Source organism: Pelmatolapia mariae, linkage group LG7, assembly GCF_036321145.2.
Source record: "Pelmatolapia mariae isolate MD_Pm_ZW linkage group LG7, Pm_UMD_F_2, whole genome shotgun sequence".
Lineage (NCBI taxonomy): Eukaryota > Metazoa > Chordata > Actinopteri > Cichliformes > Cichlidae > Pelmatolapia > Pelmatolapia mariae.
The window spans coordinates 50,045,561-50,062,833 of NC_086233.1; the positions used below are offsets into that span (position 1 = coordinate 50,045,561).

The 17,273-nt window shown below is 40.4% G+C and overlaps 1 protein-coding gene across 3 annotated transcripts in view; it reads right to left on the bottom strand.

The window, feature by feature from the left end:
* Window positions 1-4,638: 4,638 nt before the first annotated feature.
* Window positions 4,639-17,273, bottom strand: part of ano3 (anoctamin 3) — a 39,739-nt gene continuing 27,104 nt past the window's right edge. For all 3 annotated transcript variants that reach the window (XM_063479501.1, XM_063479500.1, XM_063479499.1), the window contains exons 11-25: window positions 17,131-17,265; window positions 16,953-17,049; window positions 16,139-16,199; window positions 12,842-12,924; window positions 12,591-12,731; window positions 12,034-12,198; window positions 11,818-11,854; window positions 11,595-11,706; window positions 11,214-11,271; window positions 10,807-10,904; window positions 10,389-10,543; window positions 10,093-10,245; window positions 8,786-8,936; window positions 8,509-8,698; window positions 4,639-8,021 (exon numbers count right to left, since the gene is read on the bottom strand). In XM_063479501.1, the coding sequence (XP_063335571.1) occupies window positions 7,839-8,021; window positions 8,509-8,698; window positions 8,786-8,936; window positions 10,093-10,245; window positions 10,389-10,543; window positions 10,807-10,904; window positions 11,214-11,271; window positions 11,595-11,706; window positions 11,818-11,854; window positions 12,034-12,198; window positions 12,591-12,731; window positions 12,842-12,924; window positions 16,139-16,199; window positions 16,953-17,049; window positions 17,131-17,265 (1,819 nt within the window). In that variant the 3' untranslated portion in view covers window positions 4,639-7,838. The remainder of the gene's footprint in view (window positions 8,022-8,508; window positions 8,699-8,785; window positions 8,937-10,092; window positions 10,246-10,388; window positions 10,544-10,806; window positions 10,905-11,213; window positions 11,272-11,594; window positions 11,707-11,817; window positions 11,855-12,033; window positions 12,199-12,590; window positions 12,732-12,841; window positions 12,925-16,138; window positions 16,200-16,952; window positions 17,050-17,130; window positions 17,266-17,273) is intronic.

Sequence of the window (17,273 nt, forward strand, 5' to 3'; positions counted from 1 at the left end):
TCTCACACTGCCTGATAATGTTGTTAAATAGAACAATGTTAACAAAGCGTTGCCTCTGCGCTCTGCTATGAAAGCAATAACAGCTAATGCTCAGTCCTGATTCTCCTCTTCCCCTGACTAATCATATGCAGATGACCTGTTTGTTTTTCTGAATCAGTTGCAGATAAATCCAGAAGAAAGCAAATGGCTTTTGTTAAGGCTCTCAATTTGCTTGTCATGTTGCCCTTCCCTCCTGTGCACTGTCTCTCTGTCGTCTCCCCGTGCTCATCACTCTCGTTTCCTGTGTTGAGTCGCCCGCTTTAATGATGAGTTTTCATGTGGAAACTCTGCAGATTTCACCTCCCACGCAAGTGTTGACACAGAATTAAGTGCCCCTAGTTCCACACAGCTACACAGCTTCCACTGCTTGCTTTACTAGAGTGTGCTTTACTGAACTTCTTGTAAAAGTTCACACATTTTTCTGGACTGTGTTCACTTCTCATAGATTTTCTGAGCATTGTGTTGCAGCTTGCACCTTAAAACATAAAGAGAACCAGTTTGCTAATAATTATCACACCAGCATTGAGACCATCAACAGCAGCGCAGCAGTGACTGACATGACTGTCTTCAGTGCTACCAGCACCCGAATTAATAAAGGTTTGTATAAACACACATGAACGAGAATAATCAGGATAATAATCACAAACATGAACCAGTAATATGTTAAAGTGGCCAAGCAGATGCAACATAACACATTTTTACAAGGTAGGACCAGATGTTGGATTAATCTTTTATGTTTACTTTGAAGCAGTGTGCACTTCACTGTCAGTTTTCACGTTCTCTAATAGGAGAGGACCGCAAGAGCAAACGACCAAAAAATGCTTTCAAAAGTAAAATGAGTTCTGGTGTGGGAGTACACCCACTCTCCTAATACTATTACTGCTAACTGTATTATGAGAATAATAGCATGATGGCATAAAAAGATGTTTATTAGTAGATGAATCAAAGTGAGTCTGCTCATTAAGGTCCTGGTGCTTCAGAGACGCAGGTTTTGCTTTGTCCCTCTGCACGGCTGCCAAATCCTTCATCCATTGAGCTCTGTGAAGTAATTTGAGGCTGCTTCTCTGTGCAGGAGGCTTTACTTAGGTCCACTCATCCATCATCGCTGTTATTCACGCTTCATATCTGAGTCTCACCTCTTTACACCCAGCTCATTTTCCCAACATGCCTGCTGCACATCTATCTTCCCCTCGTATGCTCTGCAAAATACCAAATTATATTCTTATAAATGTCACTCAAAGTGGTTCAGCTGCATGTCTAAAATTGTCTCTCTCTGATAGGTATTATGCCACCAGATAAGAAAAAAACTTACTCACGATGACAAAAATGGCTACCATTTAGAATGCGTGTTGCTAACAAAAAAACCAAAAAAACAAAAAATGAAGCTGATGGGAACGCTATTTGGATTGTTTGGGCTACTAAATGACCTTTAGGAGCAAAAAAAAAAAAAAAACAGACTATGAGCCCTAATTTTTCTAATGCTGTGACAGAAAAAAAACTTGTTACTTGATGGAAACTCTGGTGAGCACTTAATCAGAAGGTTTGGGGTTCGATCCCCTGGCTCCTCCAGTGTCGTTGCTGTGCCAAACAGTGATTTCGAATGTTTCTGTATATTTTCTATGTGTAATACTTTTGCTTACACTGGTACATAGACTGGAGTCAACAGGAATTATGAAGGGCTTATATATAAAATAAACAAATGACCTGTTTTGTAAGTATCTTTATGACTGCATTATTGTGCCTACAGTATAATCAGTCCAGTCGTTTTTGACCACAAAGAATATCTTTACAGAGCTGTGATGTTATATTTTTTGCAATTTCTGCTGCCCTCTTGGCCACTTCTCTTTGGAAAAAGACATTTTAAATGTCAATTACACTTTTAGTCACTGACTGCAGCTTCTACATCGTGACATGAATGTTCTTTCTGGTTCAAAATGGCTTGATATCATTCATGAGAGAGATGTTTGACAGATTATAGGCCAACAAGTGATTTACAACAGTTCAAATATGGGCAATCATTTTTGGCAGATGGTCACGTTTCGACACAACAGTTGTTGCTGATGCATTCATTAGCATGTTAGCTTCTGCGTAATACTTATGCACTTAAACTGCACAGACCGTGTGTCAATGGTTGAACACAGCTTGTAATGTAAAAGCATTTTGAGTGGTAAGCGAAAAGCCAGACCAGTAAATACCAGTCCATTTAGCTGGTGAGAAAACTCACTCGGAACATCCTCTACGCTGACGCAGAGGGTGCAGAGGAAAATGTTAGTGGGCTTTCAACCTGTGAGGATCATGTCTGCACAAAATGTCATGGCACACTGACTAAAAGATTGTGAGATCTCTTTCTGGAGAACGACCATGAATCATGTTTGAATCATCTCTCTAGGACAGCTAAAACTTAACTACCAGATAAAATCAGTGGAAAATTCATACATATTCTGACTTGCTTGTGAAAACATATTTTTCCATTACAAATCTCATTAAATACACATTATGGAAGAGTAAACACCTCCCTACATAATGCTGAGAGCATTTTCCTGCACTGAGCTACCTCAGTGCTCTGATTTGTTGCTGCTGGTCATTATTTACTCGCTGTCCTGTTTACACATCTGTGCTGGTGGATTTATGACGGCAGTCTCAGGGGATCTATTGATTGCCTTTCTAACTTGTAGTGTAAATCTGTGTTGTATCAATAACGTCAGTCACATGGCGCTGCTCGTGGAGACCAAGAACTGATGTCTGCAGTCAGGGGTGGAAAGATGGTTAAATCATATGGTTGCTCAGCCTAAAATGTGAATAACCTTCCTGTTTTAGTGGCAGAGCTACTAACGTGCTTCTGAGTGGAGAATAAATATTGTGTTGAACCAGAGCATCTGTCTTTTTGTGGGGAGCAGACATGTGAAAAGGTTGCTTGTCTCTCTGGAGCCTTTTTATCCATTTGTTTGACTTTCTTACATTATTCATTCATTTTTTCCTTCTTTTTTTCAGCAGAATCAGAATGTTCTCAGTTTGTTTTATTTTATGAGATATATGACAACAATAATAATACAAATGATAATCATGGCACCCATCACAGCAATACACTGCAGGCCTGAACCATAAAAATAAGATAAGGTATATAAATAAAGAATATATATATATATATATATATATATATATATATATATATATAAAACAGAATAGAATAAATAAATACAGATTACTAAAAATACTGTAGGCTCTAGTGCAGAGGTGTAGACTGATTGTACAAAATAAACTGTCCAGTGTTTCAGCAGTTCAGTAGCCTGATGGCTTGTGGGTACAAACTGTCCCTGAATCTGCTGGTGCGGGTCTGGATGCTCCTGTATTGGCAGGAGCGTAAAGAGTGTAAGATCGGTGCATTCATGTTGTGCCTACAGACATGCTCTTCTGCATATCTTGGTTGCTTGAGTTACAGTTACCTTCCTCTCAGCTCAAAGCAGTCTGACTATAATAATTGCAGCTCACTGAATAGTTTCTCTTTTTCAGACCATTCTCTGTAAACCCTAGACACACTTGTGTGGAAAAATCACAGTGGATCAGCAGTTTCAGAAATACTGAGACCAGCGCGTCTGGTACCAACAACCATGCAACATTCAAAGTCACTTACATCACCTTCATGCCCCATTCTGATGCTCAGTTTGAACCATATGGTTGTGTTGACCATGTCTACATTGCTGACATGTGATTGGCTTTTAGATGTATGTGTTAATGAACATTTTCACAGGTTTACCCAATCAAGTGGCTGGTAAGTGTATTATTACTACTCAAATGTATTTAGAGTACTGCAGGATAGTAGGTGTCTGTTAGTGCTACATTGTTTCAGTCGCTGGTTTTTCCCTCGTCTATAATTTGATTCTGTTTTTTGGGTGTTTTGCTTCCATTTCATTAGTTTTTTGTCCATTAGTGGTATATTTTTTTTCCTTCTATAGATCTGAGGCTTTAAAGTTTTTCCATTACCACATGGTCTAGCTCCCCTCACATGGAGCAACAGTACTAGAAGATAAAAATATCTGTATCCACTTTTGAAATGCTATTCTCCCTGAAAGGCTCAACACTGACATGAAAGTCAAACCACGGCTTTCTAAGTCAAAGAGGTGAAAGGATATATGTCAGTGTGGGCGCCAGAAGAGAGGAAATACTCAGAGTATAGAATATCAGTCATCGGGGCTCAAAGTAAACGAAACCGTACCATGTTTCTTCTGGAGTGTTTAGATTTCACTGTAAAAAATGAAGACTAATGTTAACCAAGACGACATAAACGGAAAAGCAGATAGAAGAGAAGCAGCATTTAACAGTAACATAGCTGTGGGGGAAAAAATACCCCTGCCATACTCAAATAGTGGGTTTGTTACAGAAATGCAATGCAATTTTTTTTAACAATATGTTACATGAACACTCTGTGGCCAGAGGCTTGGTGGTTTATGATAATAGTGAGGAAAAAAGAAAGAAAGGGAAAAAAAAGCACCCTTTGGTGTGTGAAGAATATCAGCTATAGGCACAAAGGCCTTTTCTCTGCTGTTTATAAGAGAGACAAGAATGAAGCGAGCAGAATTGATTTAAAAGATACAATCCATGGTTTATTACAGAAAAGAGTGATATCCAAATTAGTTTATGTTACATTGTTTTTATACATTTCAATATGTTTTTTTTTTACATGTAAACAGGAACAAAGTAAACAATGTTATTGATACACTTCATGTCACGACTGCTATCGTCCTATTATACAAATAAATCTACGGGCCTACGTCACTGTGCTTCAAGTACATCATTGCTCAAGCACAATCCTATTAGGAGGCATAGAACAGAAAGCTTAATCCCCCTCCAGACTGCTATATTTTCAGAGATGTGCAAGGTCACGCTATTATTACTTATTATACAATACCCAGATTGTGCTATTGCCAACAGTAGAAAGCATGAGAGACACCTTTCCACCACTGTGCAGCATTAGTATCAGTGAGGTGAACTGATGAAGATCCATCCGGAAACGATTAGTAACTGGGTAAGCCAAACATCCAAGGTCATGTAATTATTCATTCATAAAGTACCCCAATTCCCTTCGGTTAAATGCTTCAGCTGTTAGAGTGTAAGCGTGATTATAATTCCCGTCTGAATGTCCAAGCGGAAGAAGTCTGAGGTTTCACATGTTTTATCAGACTCTACGTAAAAGTCCCAGACATTTTTTTTTTTAAATTAATCAGTCTGGAGATCATGCTGTTATTTTAGAAAATACTGCACCAGTATAAAATCCTGCCACATCTAGAAACACACCGGTCCTTCCAGAAACGATCAACACTAAAAAAAAAAGGGAAGTGATATGTTTAAGACGCAACTTTACAGAAGTTAGCTCTGCTCAAAGCAGTAGTTAAGTCATGCATACTCCACAGCACAAATGTACCAGTACATTTATGACTGTTCAAAATAAACATAGCATTCAAGGATAACAACATGCATAGATTTTAGGTGTTCACATAGCAGGGAGGATACTCTGAAAACACTGACTACTTTCCTAAGTATTGGAATAAGATTTGAAAGCAAATATCTCTCTCTCTGGTGAATGAAATTATGAATCGTTGGACTGAATGTGACCCGAAAGGAGTTTTTTGACCAACAACCTGAAAAAAATGCCAACTAAATGAAGTATGTGAGTGTGTTCCATGATCTTTGATCTGCTCTAACATACAGCAAAGTAAAAAAAAAACATGCTTATTATTGTGAGTGCGCATTAGAGTCATGCAAAAACATGGCAGTGCAAAAATATATATCTAAAAAAAGCAGAATACCTTTGATTGCATCTTAGAAAATATGATAAAAAAGTTGATCATTGCAGACATTCAGAGGACACCTGAGACAAGTGGACGTAACGTTTTCTATCTGAGGGTGAGAATGAGTGAACTTGCACGTGATAGCACAAAATAAAATGTATAAAAACATTACGTACGTCATTAAATGTATATACAAAAAACAGGCAAAGTAAAATAAAGAAAGGAGGACAATCCTTGCAAAATGAAGAATGTTGTCAGTGTTGTGCAATGCATTCAGGGTAGAAATTTTCCCTTCAGATGTTAGATTGGTGCAGCTTTTACCTTTACAGTGCATAACATTTTTACATTTAACACCACATGATCAATATCATGCATTGAAGTGTTTGAAGTCCCCATCTCAGTTCACATCACACACCCTTTAACTCTCAAACTCAACAGCGCAGAGAAAGGAAATTATCCCGACTCAACCTCGCCACGATGCCTATTTTCCTGAGTTCATTAGGCAAAAACACACTTCTCGAATCCATGACATCAAATCTGATCACAATATAAAAAAAGGCAATGTCACCACTCTGCAACTGAATAAACTCTCGCGTCTGTTTGATCAAAGATCAGACAGCTGCTGAAACTGTGTGTTTAATAAAAGTCTGCAACAGAAGCTTGTAGTGTATTATGCGAGCGAAGAACAGCGGATAGAAGTTCGTTTCAAAACTGAACATCCAAGCCACAGGTATTTCTAAGTGATCCAAGTTTTCAACCACGCTTTGGGGCTTCCAGCAGCAAATGAAAACCAGACTGCGAGGGTCAGAGCGGAAGAGCAGATTTGTGGATCCTGCATGCGAGCGTACACGTTACGTTACGGCGTGCGCTGCTGACGTCAGCCCAGATCCGAGTAGGTACACTGCGGCGTGACTCATGTCCAAAACAAATCCTAAAAGGAGAGTTCAGAGAGTCTGCTGCAGATCAGGACAACAGGATGAGGAGAGAGAATATTTCTTGCACTTCATAGAAAAACAAAAAAGCACGTGCTGCACAACACAGGCACACGTGATGTTTGGTGACACAAATTGTGGTACGCGGCCATGTTGTTACACTGTAGGCACAGTCAAATTGCACAGAATTCACATTTCCTCAACTCGAGACAATCAAGCTCAGCGGTAGCACAGAGATTAACACACAGCTCACACTGAGTACAGACACATGTGAACCAGGCCTCGAGACAGGAAGTTTGTCTATCGAAAAGGTACAAAGCAAGATTACCATGCACTTCTTGTGATGTCTGAGGGAATTTTTTGTCAGATGTACTAAATGGATGCTAACATCCTTTACAAGGAGTGCTTTTCAGTTTTGTTTTGTTTGTTTTTTTCCTTTGCAAATATTAATCAGCATGCTTCAACAGCAAATATACATTTAGGTAGCAAGAACAGAGTCATTCTTATTTGGTAGCCACATCACCAGAATCACTTTGCAACAATAAAAATGCCACTGTAGTTCTGTCACACAGAAGTGGCTCTGCTGATGTTCACGAAGGGTTGGGGGTGGTGGCGGGGGAGGGGATACACGGCCATGCTGCGAGCTGCACTGGACTGCAGAGTCAAAGCAAAGTAGTAGCTGCCACACGGAGAGAGCGAGAGAGTGCAGGATGGGACAGTGAACAGTGCTGATCTGCAGCCCTTGATCTGCATAGTAAACATTACAATTGCAAAGTTGTTTTTTTTTTTCCCAGCTAAGCCACAATGCAGCACAGACCCAAGGGCACCCTGTTGGGTGAAGCCAGGTAAGGGATGAGGGCGGAGGCAGAAAGGGTCAGAGCCAGAAACCGGGAGGTGGAACAGATGGCAAGGGAGTGGCCAGTGCCAGGTCTGGGGAGGATCTCGAGAGGGTGTCTTTGGTGTACAGAATCAGCCATCAGTGAAGCTAGACTCTAAAAGCTTAAACACAAATAAGCAGGCAAGGGAGGTGGAGCTTGCGAGCTGAGGGTCGCGTAGCGGAGACAGGGTGGGGGGATTTAAGCTAAGGCCACTCGTGGTGATAACGCTTCCCATTCTTCTTCCTCTCCTTCTGCAGATGCTCGAGTTCTGCTTCATACATCATCTCTTGCATCAGGTACTTTTCCCTCCTCATGCGATCGCAGAGATCCTTCGGCATGTCTGGAATGAGGTACGCTATGAAGGACTTGATCCCAAACACCAGGTGCTGAGGGAAGATTAAATTATTCATGAGTCAACATCCAGAGAAATCACGTGCTTTAGATGCCAACTTTGTTTTGGTATTAGTGGAGCATGCAAGAGTAAAAGTAAACCCAAAGAACTTCATATGCCCTTCTATCTTTTATATGTAGTGTAGTGTAGAATATGCAAGGCAGTGTTGTCAAGGGAATATCTTGCATGGCAACCATGTAATTTGTGATGCTTTTTATTTTTTTTTAGTTGGTCGGCTTTGAATGGTAGAATTTTCTCAGCCTTCTCCAGGACCTTGATTTAATTAACCCATGAAAATCACTTAAATTACTGCTGTGAGGTTTCGGTTTCAGTCTCAGCACATAAAATAATTAAAGTAAAACATTTGCAAAGCTACAAAAATATTGAGGCTGACTCAAAGTGGCACAGCGTAAGAGGATTTAGCTTTAGCTGCTTGTCCTGCTTGTAAACATACAGAAGAGAAATGGCCAGTGGTTACAGACCTCAAAGACGATGATGAATGCCAGCCTGGCAGCCAAGACATGCCAGAACTGCAGAGTGAATTCGTATGGCACTGTGTTCCAGGGCGGCGCTCGGTAGTCTCTGTACCTGCAGTATCCCGAGTGGTTTCTGTTATTCAGCTCACCCATGTCAAACACGGACAGGCTGCTGTTCACGTAGCCTTGCAAACACCTACGGGCGAAAGCAGACGGCCATCATGTAAACCGCATAGGCTACATACAGAGCACTTAAAGTGTACACGCTGTTTTTAAGGCTTACTCATTGCCATGGTGGTGCCTCTTGTTCACACATGGGCCATATTTGAAGGCGTAAACAAAGCGGGGGATATAGTCTGAGGTTATGGCAATGACGAAGGCGTTAGTGATGACTGCCAGCACACCAATACCTTCGAGAATCCCGTGCCAGATCCCTGACAGACAAAACAAAGAAGAAAGAAAAACAGCTGGTATGTTGGTTTAAACCTGGGTGCCTTTATCTGCAATGGCTGACATGAGCAGCATACCGTATTTTGCTTTATAAAACACAGACTACATCAAATACTGTAGGCACTGATAAATTGATATGCTGATTAAACATTCATGCAGTGAATATGAGAATGCAGCTGATAAATTTATAATAATAAAGGACGAGGCCATCTTATTCAGTTGTTCTTGCTCCCTTTTTAACCAATAAACTAAAGTTTAAATTGCAGTAAATTTATAGGTTGCACAGGTTTTTGTTTAAAGCTTCTGCCGGGGTGAACAATCCTGCTCCTTCTCCACAGGTGGAGAGAGAAACCTACTGATCGTGCGCATAGTAAGTGTCATCTAATTGGCTCGCTTCTAATCAGAGAAACTGAAGGTGTGACAAGACTCCATATTAGCAATAAGGTCACAAATAACAGAAATGAACCTTTTATGGTCACAGTTGTTAGCAGTTCCTGACATGTGTAGCTCAAGCTCTATAAGTAACAATTTTCAAGATGCCATTTTTACTTCACTGCACTCGATTTACTTCTGCCTTAGTTAATAATGTCCCCGAATGCGATTGAACAGCTTCCGGTAATGGAGCATGCATCCTTTCTTTTTTTTTTAATGAGTTGTATTATTGAATTACACAAAATGTTTTGTTTTGTGGCAGTTGAATGACGACAGAGACAGTAGATAAAAAGGATCTCTCTTCCTTATCTGCATTACATCTGTGTGTGGATGATCAGGAAATGTCAGCCTAAACCTTCAAAGGAGCTTAGCTCTTTGATGCTGTGTGACTGACACATAATGTGTTCATTACAGCGGAGGAATTTCTAAATGTTTCAGGGTGGATTCCTCCTTTAATTACGAGGAAACATGCCACATGAATCACTGGGTCATATGGCAGTTTAAGGATGCAGTTTGTAATCGTATGGGGAGATGGGCTGATGAGAGGGGAGGTGCAGCATATGGAGTTGCAGAAGGACAGGATATGGAAACATATCCATCTCTGTAGGAGAGGTCATGTTAAGCTAACACAACATTTTACTGCTGGAAGAAAAAACAATAATTAAAAGTGACTCTGATCCAAGAAGATGTCGTGTGAGCCGCACAGACCTATATCAGTGGCTCGAGCAGGCATGGGTCTCCTCCACTGAGTGACAAATTTGTAGGCGTCAAGACGAATCTCAATGATGTTGTTGAGCAGAGCGAGGAGAGGAGCCAGCGGGAAAGCTGCTACAAAGATGGTGGTGAAGCCAAACTGAAGAACTGCAGCGGAAAGAATCATTCGGATGTCAACACTGGCACGAAAAAAAAAAATGCTGAGGCTTGAATAATAGCCTGCATTTGCATGGATTATTTCCTTCTCCAGAAAGCCAAAACACAATTCTTAGTAGGAGTGCATTTTTTACCCATTTCGAGATATTCATCCACAAGCCCATGGGCGTTCATCGGCTGCAGATTCCAGTCCTTGTCCCACTGAGGAAGCTGGGCCTTATTCTCTACATTCTGCCCTCCACCACCTCCTTTCTTCATCTTTCTACGAGACCACCAGTTCTGCAGCAGACTGAAAACATAGAGAGTAGCGATAAACCCTGGCAAAGCACTGTGCTCTGCAGGAACTGTTTTACTGAGCCACATGCGAGAGGATTTGATGTGCTTCTTCAGGAGAAAAATCTTTTCACATGCTAATGGGCTGAAAGAGGAAAAGCCGTGCAGAAACTACATACAGCCTGTTAATTGCCATCACTTGAATTCACGTCATTAAGCTTCATGTCATTTCTAATAGTTCATAGACAAGGAGACGTGCGATTATAATGAGGCACTTACGGATAACCGAGCTCCATGAAGTTGTTCCAGATTTGCTTGAAGAACATTATGACTCCCATTTGCAGACACAGATCAATCAAACAGCCACTTGGGTGACACTGAGAAAAAAAGATTTCAATGAAAAATAATAATAATAATACAAAAACCGTATCATTCATATTTCGTACCTAATAATTCAGAGCTAGGAGCAAACTCTGGGACACACTTGATCCGATTCCATTTTTTTAATCATTAAAATTGAAAATCACAGTAATTATGGGGTGAGATTAATGGTTCACATGCAGGCGGATCATTAGAAAGATGAATTACTTGAAATTTCTAAATATATCCCAAAACAGAAGGCACTAATCAGCCCAGTCACTGCTGACATAATCACCTACTTACGTTTGATGGCTAATTGCACTCACCTCCTCCAATCTCCATCGACTAAAGAGTTTATTGTATTTTCCAGGCCTGCCAGCAAACCTGATCAAATTAAGACGGGCAACATTAGCTGTTGATTCAATCAATGTAATAATAATAATAAACTTAGAGTAGAAAAAAAAGACACTTAGAGGTGCTAATTATGTGCAACAATCCGTGACCTAGTTACACTTGCAGGCAGGGCGGCATTTTGTAACTGCTGAAAGATGAAGCCCCCAAAAAAATGATTTTCCCGGCTGAGGAAGGGAAGGGAAGGAGTCTTGGCAGATGTCATGACATGGGAGTTTGAAAGGAAACATCTTTGCACAATCCCTCATTAAAGTCGGTGTAAACAGTCACTGTAAAGTTTATGGCAGTTTGCCTACCTTCCGAGGAAGAAGGCGATGTAAAACGTGGAGCTGTTTAAATTCACAAACTGGAACAGGAACATCTTCAGAGCAAAGCTGTTCTCCCACTCAGACTCCGTCCGTGGGTGCTCTAAAAGGGGAGGGACAGGGGTTTGTGAGGCAGATGGGTGAAGAGAATAAATAATGTGCAACCAGCTGGGAAGCCAAAGATAATGAAGGCATAAATGCATGAAACACTCACCTAAATTAGTCAGCAGATAGGCCACCTTTTCATACACCTGACAAAATGATAGTACACATCAGTGTCAACAGGAAAAGGAGGATGAGGAGGGTAATGATTATGAGAAAGAGAGGAAGGCTGGAATGAAAAAAAGTCTTAAATAAGTGCTGAGTGAAATATTTATGGGATAGAAAATGCGAACGTGGGATGTGGGATGATGCTCGTCCGGGCACCCACCACATTGAGAGACATGATGATCATAAAGTTGATGCAGACACCGGTGCCAGAGGTGGCGAACTGCCAGTTCTTCTTCACAAAATGCCAGTTGAAGGAAGCAAACTTCTCCATCGCAATAAGGCGGAAAACCACTACAGCAAACACTGCTGTCAGAACGAGGGAAATCTAAGCAGAGGTGATGGAGAGAAGACAAGCACAGCAGAAAGGATGAAGAAAAAGTTTAAACCAGTACGATTAACAGGGTGAAAAAAGTTTTGAATTTATCCTATAAGGAAGAAGTGTGCCATAAATATGAAAAAACTGTAAGTTTAGAAACATTTAACTATTTAGATGATACATAATCAGAAGCAACTTATATGTAAACAGGAGAAATTAGGCCATGAGAAAGGGCTAATACACCATTTCCTTTGAGTATGGTCTTTGTCCAGCAGGGGGAGATGTTACACCACTGCAAACGCATCACACTGTTCTAATAAAGATGGCACACAAAATAACAGTGAGCTTACACCGAGCCTGATTCCCAAAAAGACAGATTATTCAAAGGTTAAAGGGTTTACCATGAAGAATATTCCGGACACAGACACCATGAGCCGACTAAGCTTGTCTGAGAAAGGCTGGAAAGGCTCGGGCTTGCCGGAGATGGGGTTAACTCTCTCCATCCTGGAGTACTTGGCTTCAAACTGAGGCCTCAGCTCCTCCTGATTAACAACACATATTCCAGCATTGTCTACTGAACTGTAGCTCTCTTACAGCATGAACACATTAAAACTGTGAGGTTATCATATATTTGAGCATATGTCTAACATACCTCTTCCTCCTCCCAATCAATAAGATCCCAGTCATAAGTCAGTTCTGCCCTTCTTCTTTTCCAGAATTCAAGGAATACAGTGGCTGCAGAAGGGATCATGAATCGATCACGTTATTGATCATTTTTGATGTATACACTATAGCACAGCTAACTGCAAAGAGGAAGAGGCCATGCAGAAGCAAACGGCACATCATAGTCAGATATCCTGGGTGAAACAGGCTGCAGTGACGTGCATGGCCCAAGATGGAGACTGATTACAGTCATCAGTTCACACTCACACTGTGGATGTCAAGTTAAAGGAGACTGGCAACAGCAAATAGGCTTTTTCTTGTTCAGTGCACATCCTCAAACTGTGTCTTTGTCGAGCAAGATCCATTTTGGGTTGAGAGACTTCTAAAGTAAAGCTTTTTGTGGGATGACTTCAGACTGGAGGCATTGTTTCCTTTGTGTCAGGCTCTGTTGTGACTTGAGCTAAAAAACAACGTCGGAAATGATGTTCTTTTTCTGTCAAGGCTTTTTATGTTTTCCGCTTTGAAAACGTGACAAATGTGTAACAGAGAAATGGGGGCTTTTATAAGCGTGCACACAGAGGAATCGTTTACATAGATCCACATATGTTGGAAGAATTTGGCTTCAAAGTCAGTAAAAAACTGAAACTTTATTATGTATGATGGAAAACACAATGTAATACTATACGTTAAGATGCATAATTTGCTGGATTAAGACACAATTGTTGCAGTTTTACCTCTGTTAAGATCACAGTGGATTTTAAATAAAATAACTAAGACTGAACTGCAGACTTTCAGTTTTAATTCAAGTAGTTTAACAAAAGTGTTGCACTAACTGTTTAGGAAATTTAAAATATTTTAGACAGATGTCTCCATTTTTAGAGGCGCATAATTAATTCTACAAACGAATGTAATTTGAAATATAAGGACTGTTTTTATTATTTTGGTGAAAATCCTGTACACTCAATGACTGCATGAAGTCTAGAACCCATGGACATCACGCTGGGTTTCCCCAACTTGAGATGGGTCTCTCTGTCGTCAGTTTTGCCTTCAGTAACTGAAAAGCGCCTCGGCTGGGTTGAGATCATGTCACTTATTTGGCCATTGAAGAATATCCCATTTTTATAAGTATTTGGCTGACTCTAGGCAGAGAGTACAGTCCTGCACACTTCACAGTTCATCCTGCTAATTCTACCTGCAGTCAGATCATCATGAAACACCAGTGTCCCAGTTCCAATTGCAGCCATACATGCACATGCCATAGCACTGCCTCCAACATGTTTGACAGATGTGGTATGCTTCAGATCATGAATTGTTTCTCTCCATCTGTCTAATTTTCTGTTCCCATCATTCTGGTACAAATTCATCTTTCAGGTTTCACCTGTCCAAATATTGTTTCCAAACTGTGAAGGCTCTTTTTAGATGTTTCCAAGTCTTTCGAGTCTAATCTGGCCTTCCTGATCTTGAGTGTAACTAGTGGTTTGCACTTGTTGTGGTTTGCACCTGTTGTAAACCCTTTTATTTCCATTTACGAAGGCATCTCTTGAGTGTAGATCTTGACAGTGATAGTCTTGCCTCGTTGACAGTATTCTTGGTTGGATGTTGAGAAGTTGTTTTTCTTAACTAAGGAAAAAAAAATCTGTCATCACAGACTTTAGTTGTCTTCTGTGGTCTTTCTTGTTATTTTGGTGTTGCTGAGCTGACAACACCATCTGTTCAAGTATGTAAGATTGTTGATTTGGCTGCTCCTGAAGTTTTTATATTGTCTTTTCAGTCCTCCCTCACTTGCCCTGAAATCTCGTCTCATATTTAAAAGACACAAAATATAATATTTTCAAATGAATTTTGAATATTATTTGTCATGAAAGAACAAGAAAACCGATCTTGTCCAATTTATATTGTAAAAATGAGCAATGCTTAATTCAGTGCTTTTGTTAAACCCCTTGAATTAAAGCTGAACGTTGGCTCTTCAATCACATCTCGATTGTTTGATTTAGAATCCACTGTGCTGTAGTGCAGAGGCAAAACTACACAAATTGTGTCTTTGTCCAAAATATTATTGACCTCACTGTAGCAGTGATACAGTATGTGTATTAGTTTGCATTAGATATGCACACAATGTGGTTTTTATAACAGATTTCCAATAAAATATATAAATATGTGGTTGGTTCTTTGTAGCCTCACAATGGCTCTCATTTATCTATTAAAAATGTTTTATCCTTGGGGATTTTTTTAAACCTCATGTGGTTTGTTTTGCTTTTTTCCGGCACTGTTTTAACTCAAATTATTAAAAGCCTGCAGATTAATAAGCGATGAATCAAGCAAACAAACCAACCAAAACAAGTGATATATTTTCTGTGAACTTATTTAATGTAGAGTAAAATGAGAAAGACCAGAGGCAAAAAATGCACCAGAGTTTGAATCCTCAGTCAGAACAACTTTAGCCGCTCCTAAAGATGTTGAAGTTTAATATAGCTTGACCCACTTTTGTTTAAAGAGAGAGAAAAGCGGCCTTCTCTGATGCCTACATTCAATCCCTTGGGCTAACCAATTTTTCATGTCTATCTCACACACACTCACTAACACTCCAGACTTTGAGTGCACTCACTCAGTGGTGCAGTGCTGCTAACTTTGGTCCAGATAGCCAAAAGCTTTTATGCAGGATTTGGAGCTACAGACCTCAGTTAGTGCAACTGTGTGGACTTTCTTTGGCTTTTGAGCTCTCATTATCCTTCATTTAGTCCAAATAAAGAACAAGTTGTGCCAATTGCTCCCTCTGGCACAGGTGATTATTTACCTCCTTGACAGATAGATGGATCTGGGCCAGCCGATGCACTCTAATGCTTACACTTCATGTTACAAAGTTATTATAGCTGTGGGAAACGTAGCTGCAATATATGAATATCACGGTGCAATTCTACAACCCTGACAGCCGAGTGATATTCTGCCCCTGGAGAAATCTTTAATTATCAAACTAATTACATCAGAACTGCACTGGAAGTACAAGTGTGGAGTCAGAGAAGGCAGACTGAGATTTACTTACTGAAAAACACATTACAGACTGAAGATCTCTTGTTTGTCTTGTTTGTGTACTGCAGAGTGTCTTGTGGACTAAATTCTCAGTTGAAAAACTTAATGCGTTTGGGAGAGACGAGTGGTGAGTGGAAACACGAGCACAGATACTCGAGTATAAATAGAATCAAATTCCAGTAGGGTTCCTATCGGGCAGAGAACAAAGCTTATGTGGAACAACAAGAAAAAGCCACCAACACAAACTGCTTCTACGCACCCCAAATAGCCATGAAGATAGCGAAGAATACAGTGCCACCGTTGTCAAACAGATAGGTCACCTAAAAGCACAAGCACACGGAGGGCTGCTCTTAAAAAAACAAAAGTGAAACAGAATACATTATCAATATCCACAGCCCCAATTTTACCCAAAAAGATCTCCAGGCTCTCTGACAATCAACATTTTTGAGTTCAGGCCCCAACACAGGAGATTTGTTAAAGAAATCATGGTTTTAAATAGCATCATCTGCCTGTAATAATGATCGCACAGCTACAGCCAGCAACTGATTAGCTTAGCTTGGCATGCAGACTGGAAGCAGGTGGAAACAGCTCACTAGGAATAAATCCACCTGATACTTACTAAAAAAGACATATCTAATTTAAAGGAGTTTGCAAAGAAAAGCGTCTGGACTTCTTTAAGTTGCTTGAAGACGTTTCACCTCTCATCCGAGAAGCTTCTTCAGTTCTAAGGTCAAATGGCCGAGAGTCCCAGATTTAAACCCAGTGGGAGTATCCCCCCAAAGAGGGACAAAGGACCCCCTGGTGATCCTCTAACTTTTCTTTGCAAACTCCTTTGACTACAATGACCTGGATGACTGAGAACCTTCACAGACACATATCTAATTTATTTAATCAACATTAAAAAAGTCAAATAAAATAAAAAACCTAAGGTTTCACCTGAAGAACCAGGTTCACTGTGTCCCTGTGTCTAGTCTAGATACATGTCTGCTGGCATCATATCTTTGTAACAGTTTTGAGAAACTCTAAGATCATGTAATGTTGTGCATATGGAGAAATACCAAAGCTGCACTGACCTTTGCATATACACAACTGTCACTCAGCGTCCAAGGCTCACAATTTTCCTCACACATGGGACACATGATGGTAGTGTTGGCCTCGCAAATCTCTTTACTGGGGAGAGAGTAAACCAGTAAATGCCATCATCAACCAACACGATGTTCGGACTTACATGGCATAGTTGTGTGAACTGACCTGATTTGGCTCGCGTCCATGGTTAAAAGACCATAGAGGAAGACAAAAACCCCAACCAGGGCAGCGGGGATTAACATGCCCGTGTACCAGCCCAACCATGCAAAGTACAGACCGATTTTCTCACCAAAGTATCGCCTGGGAGA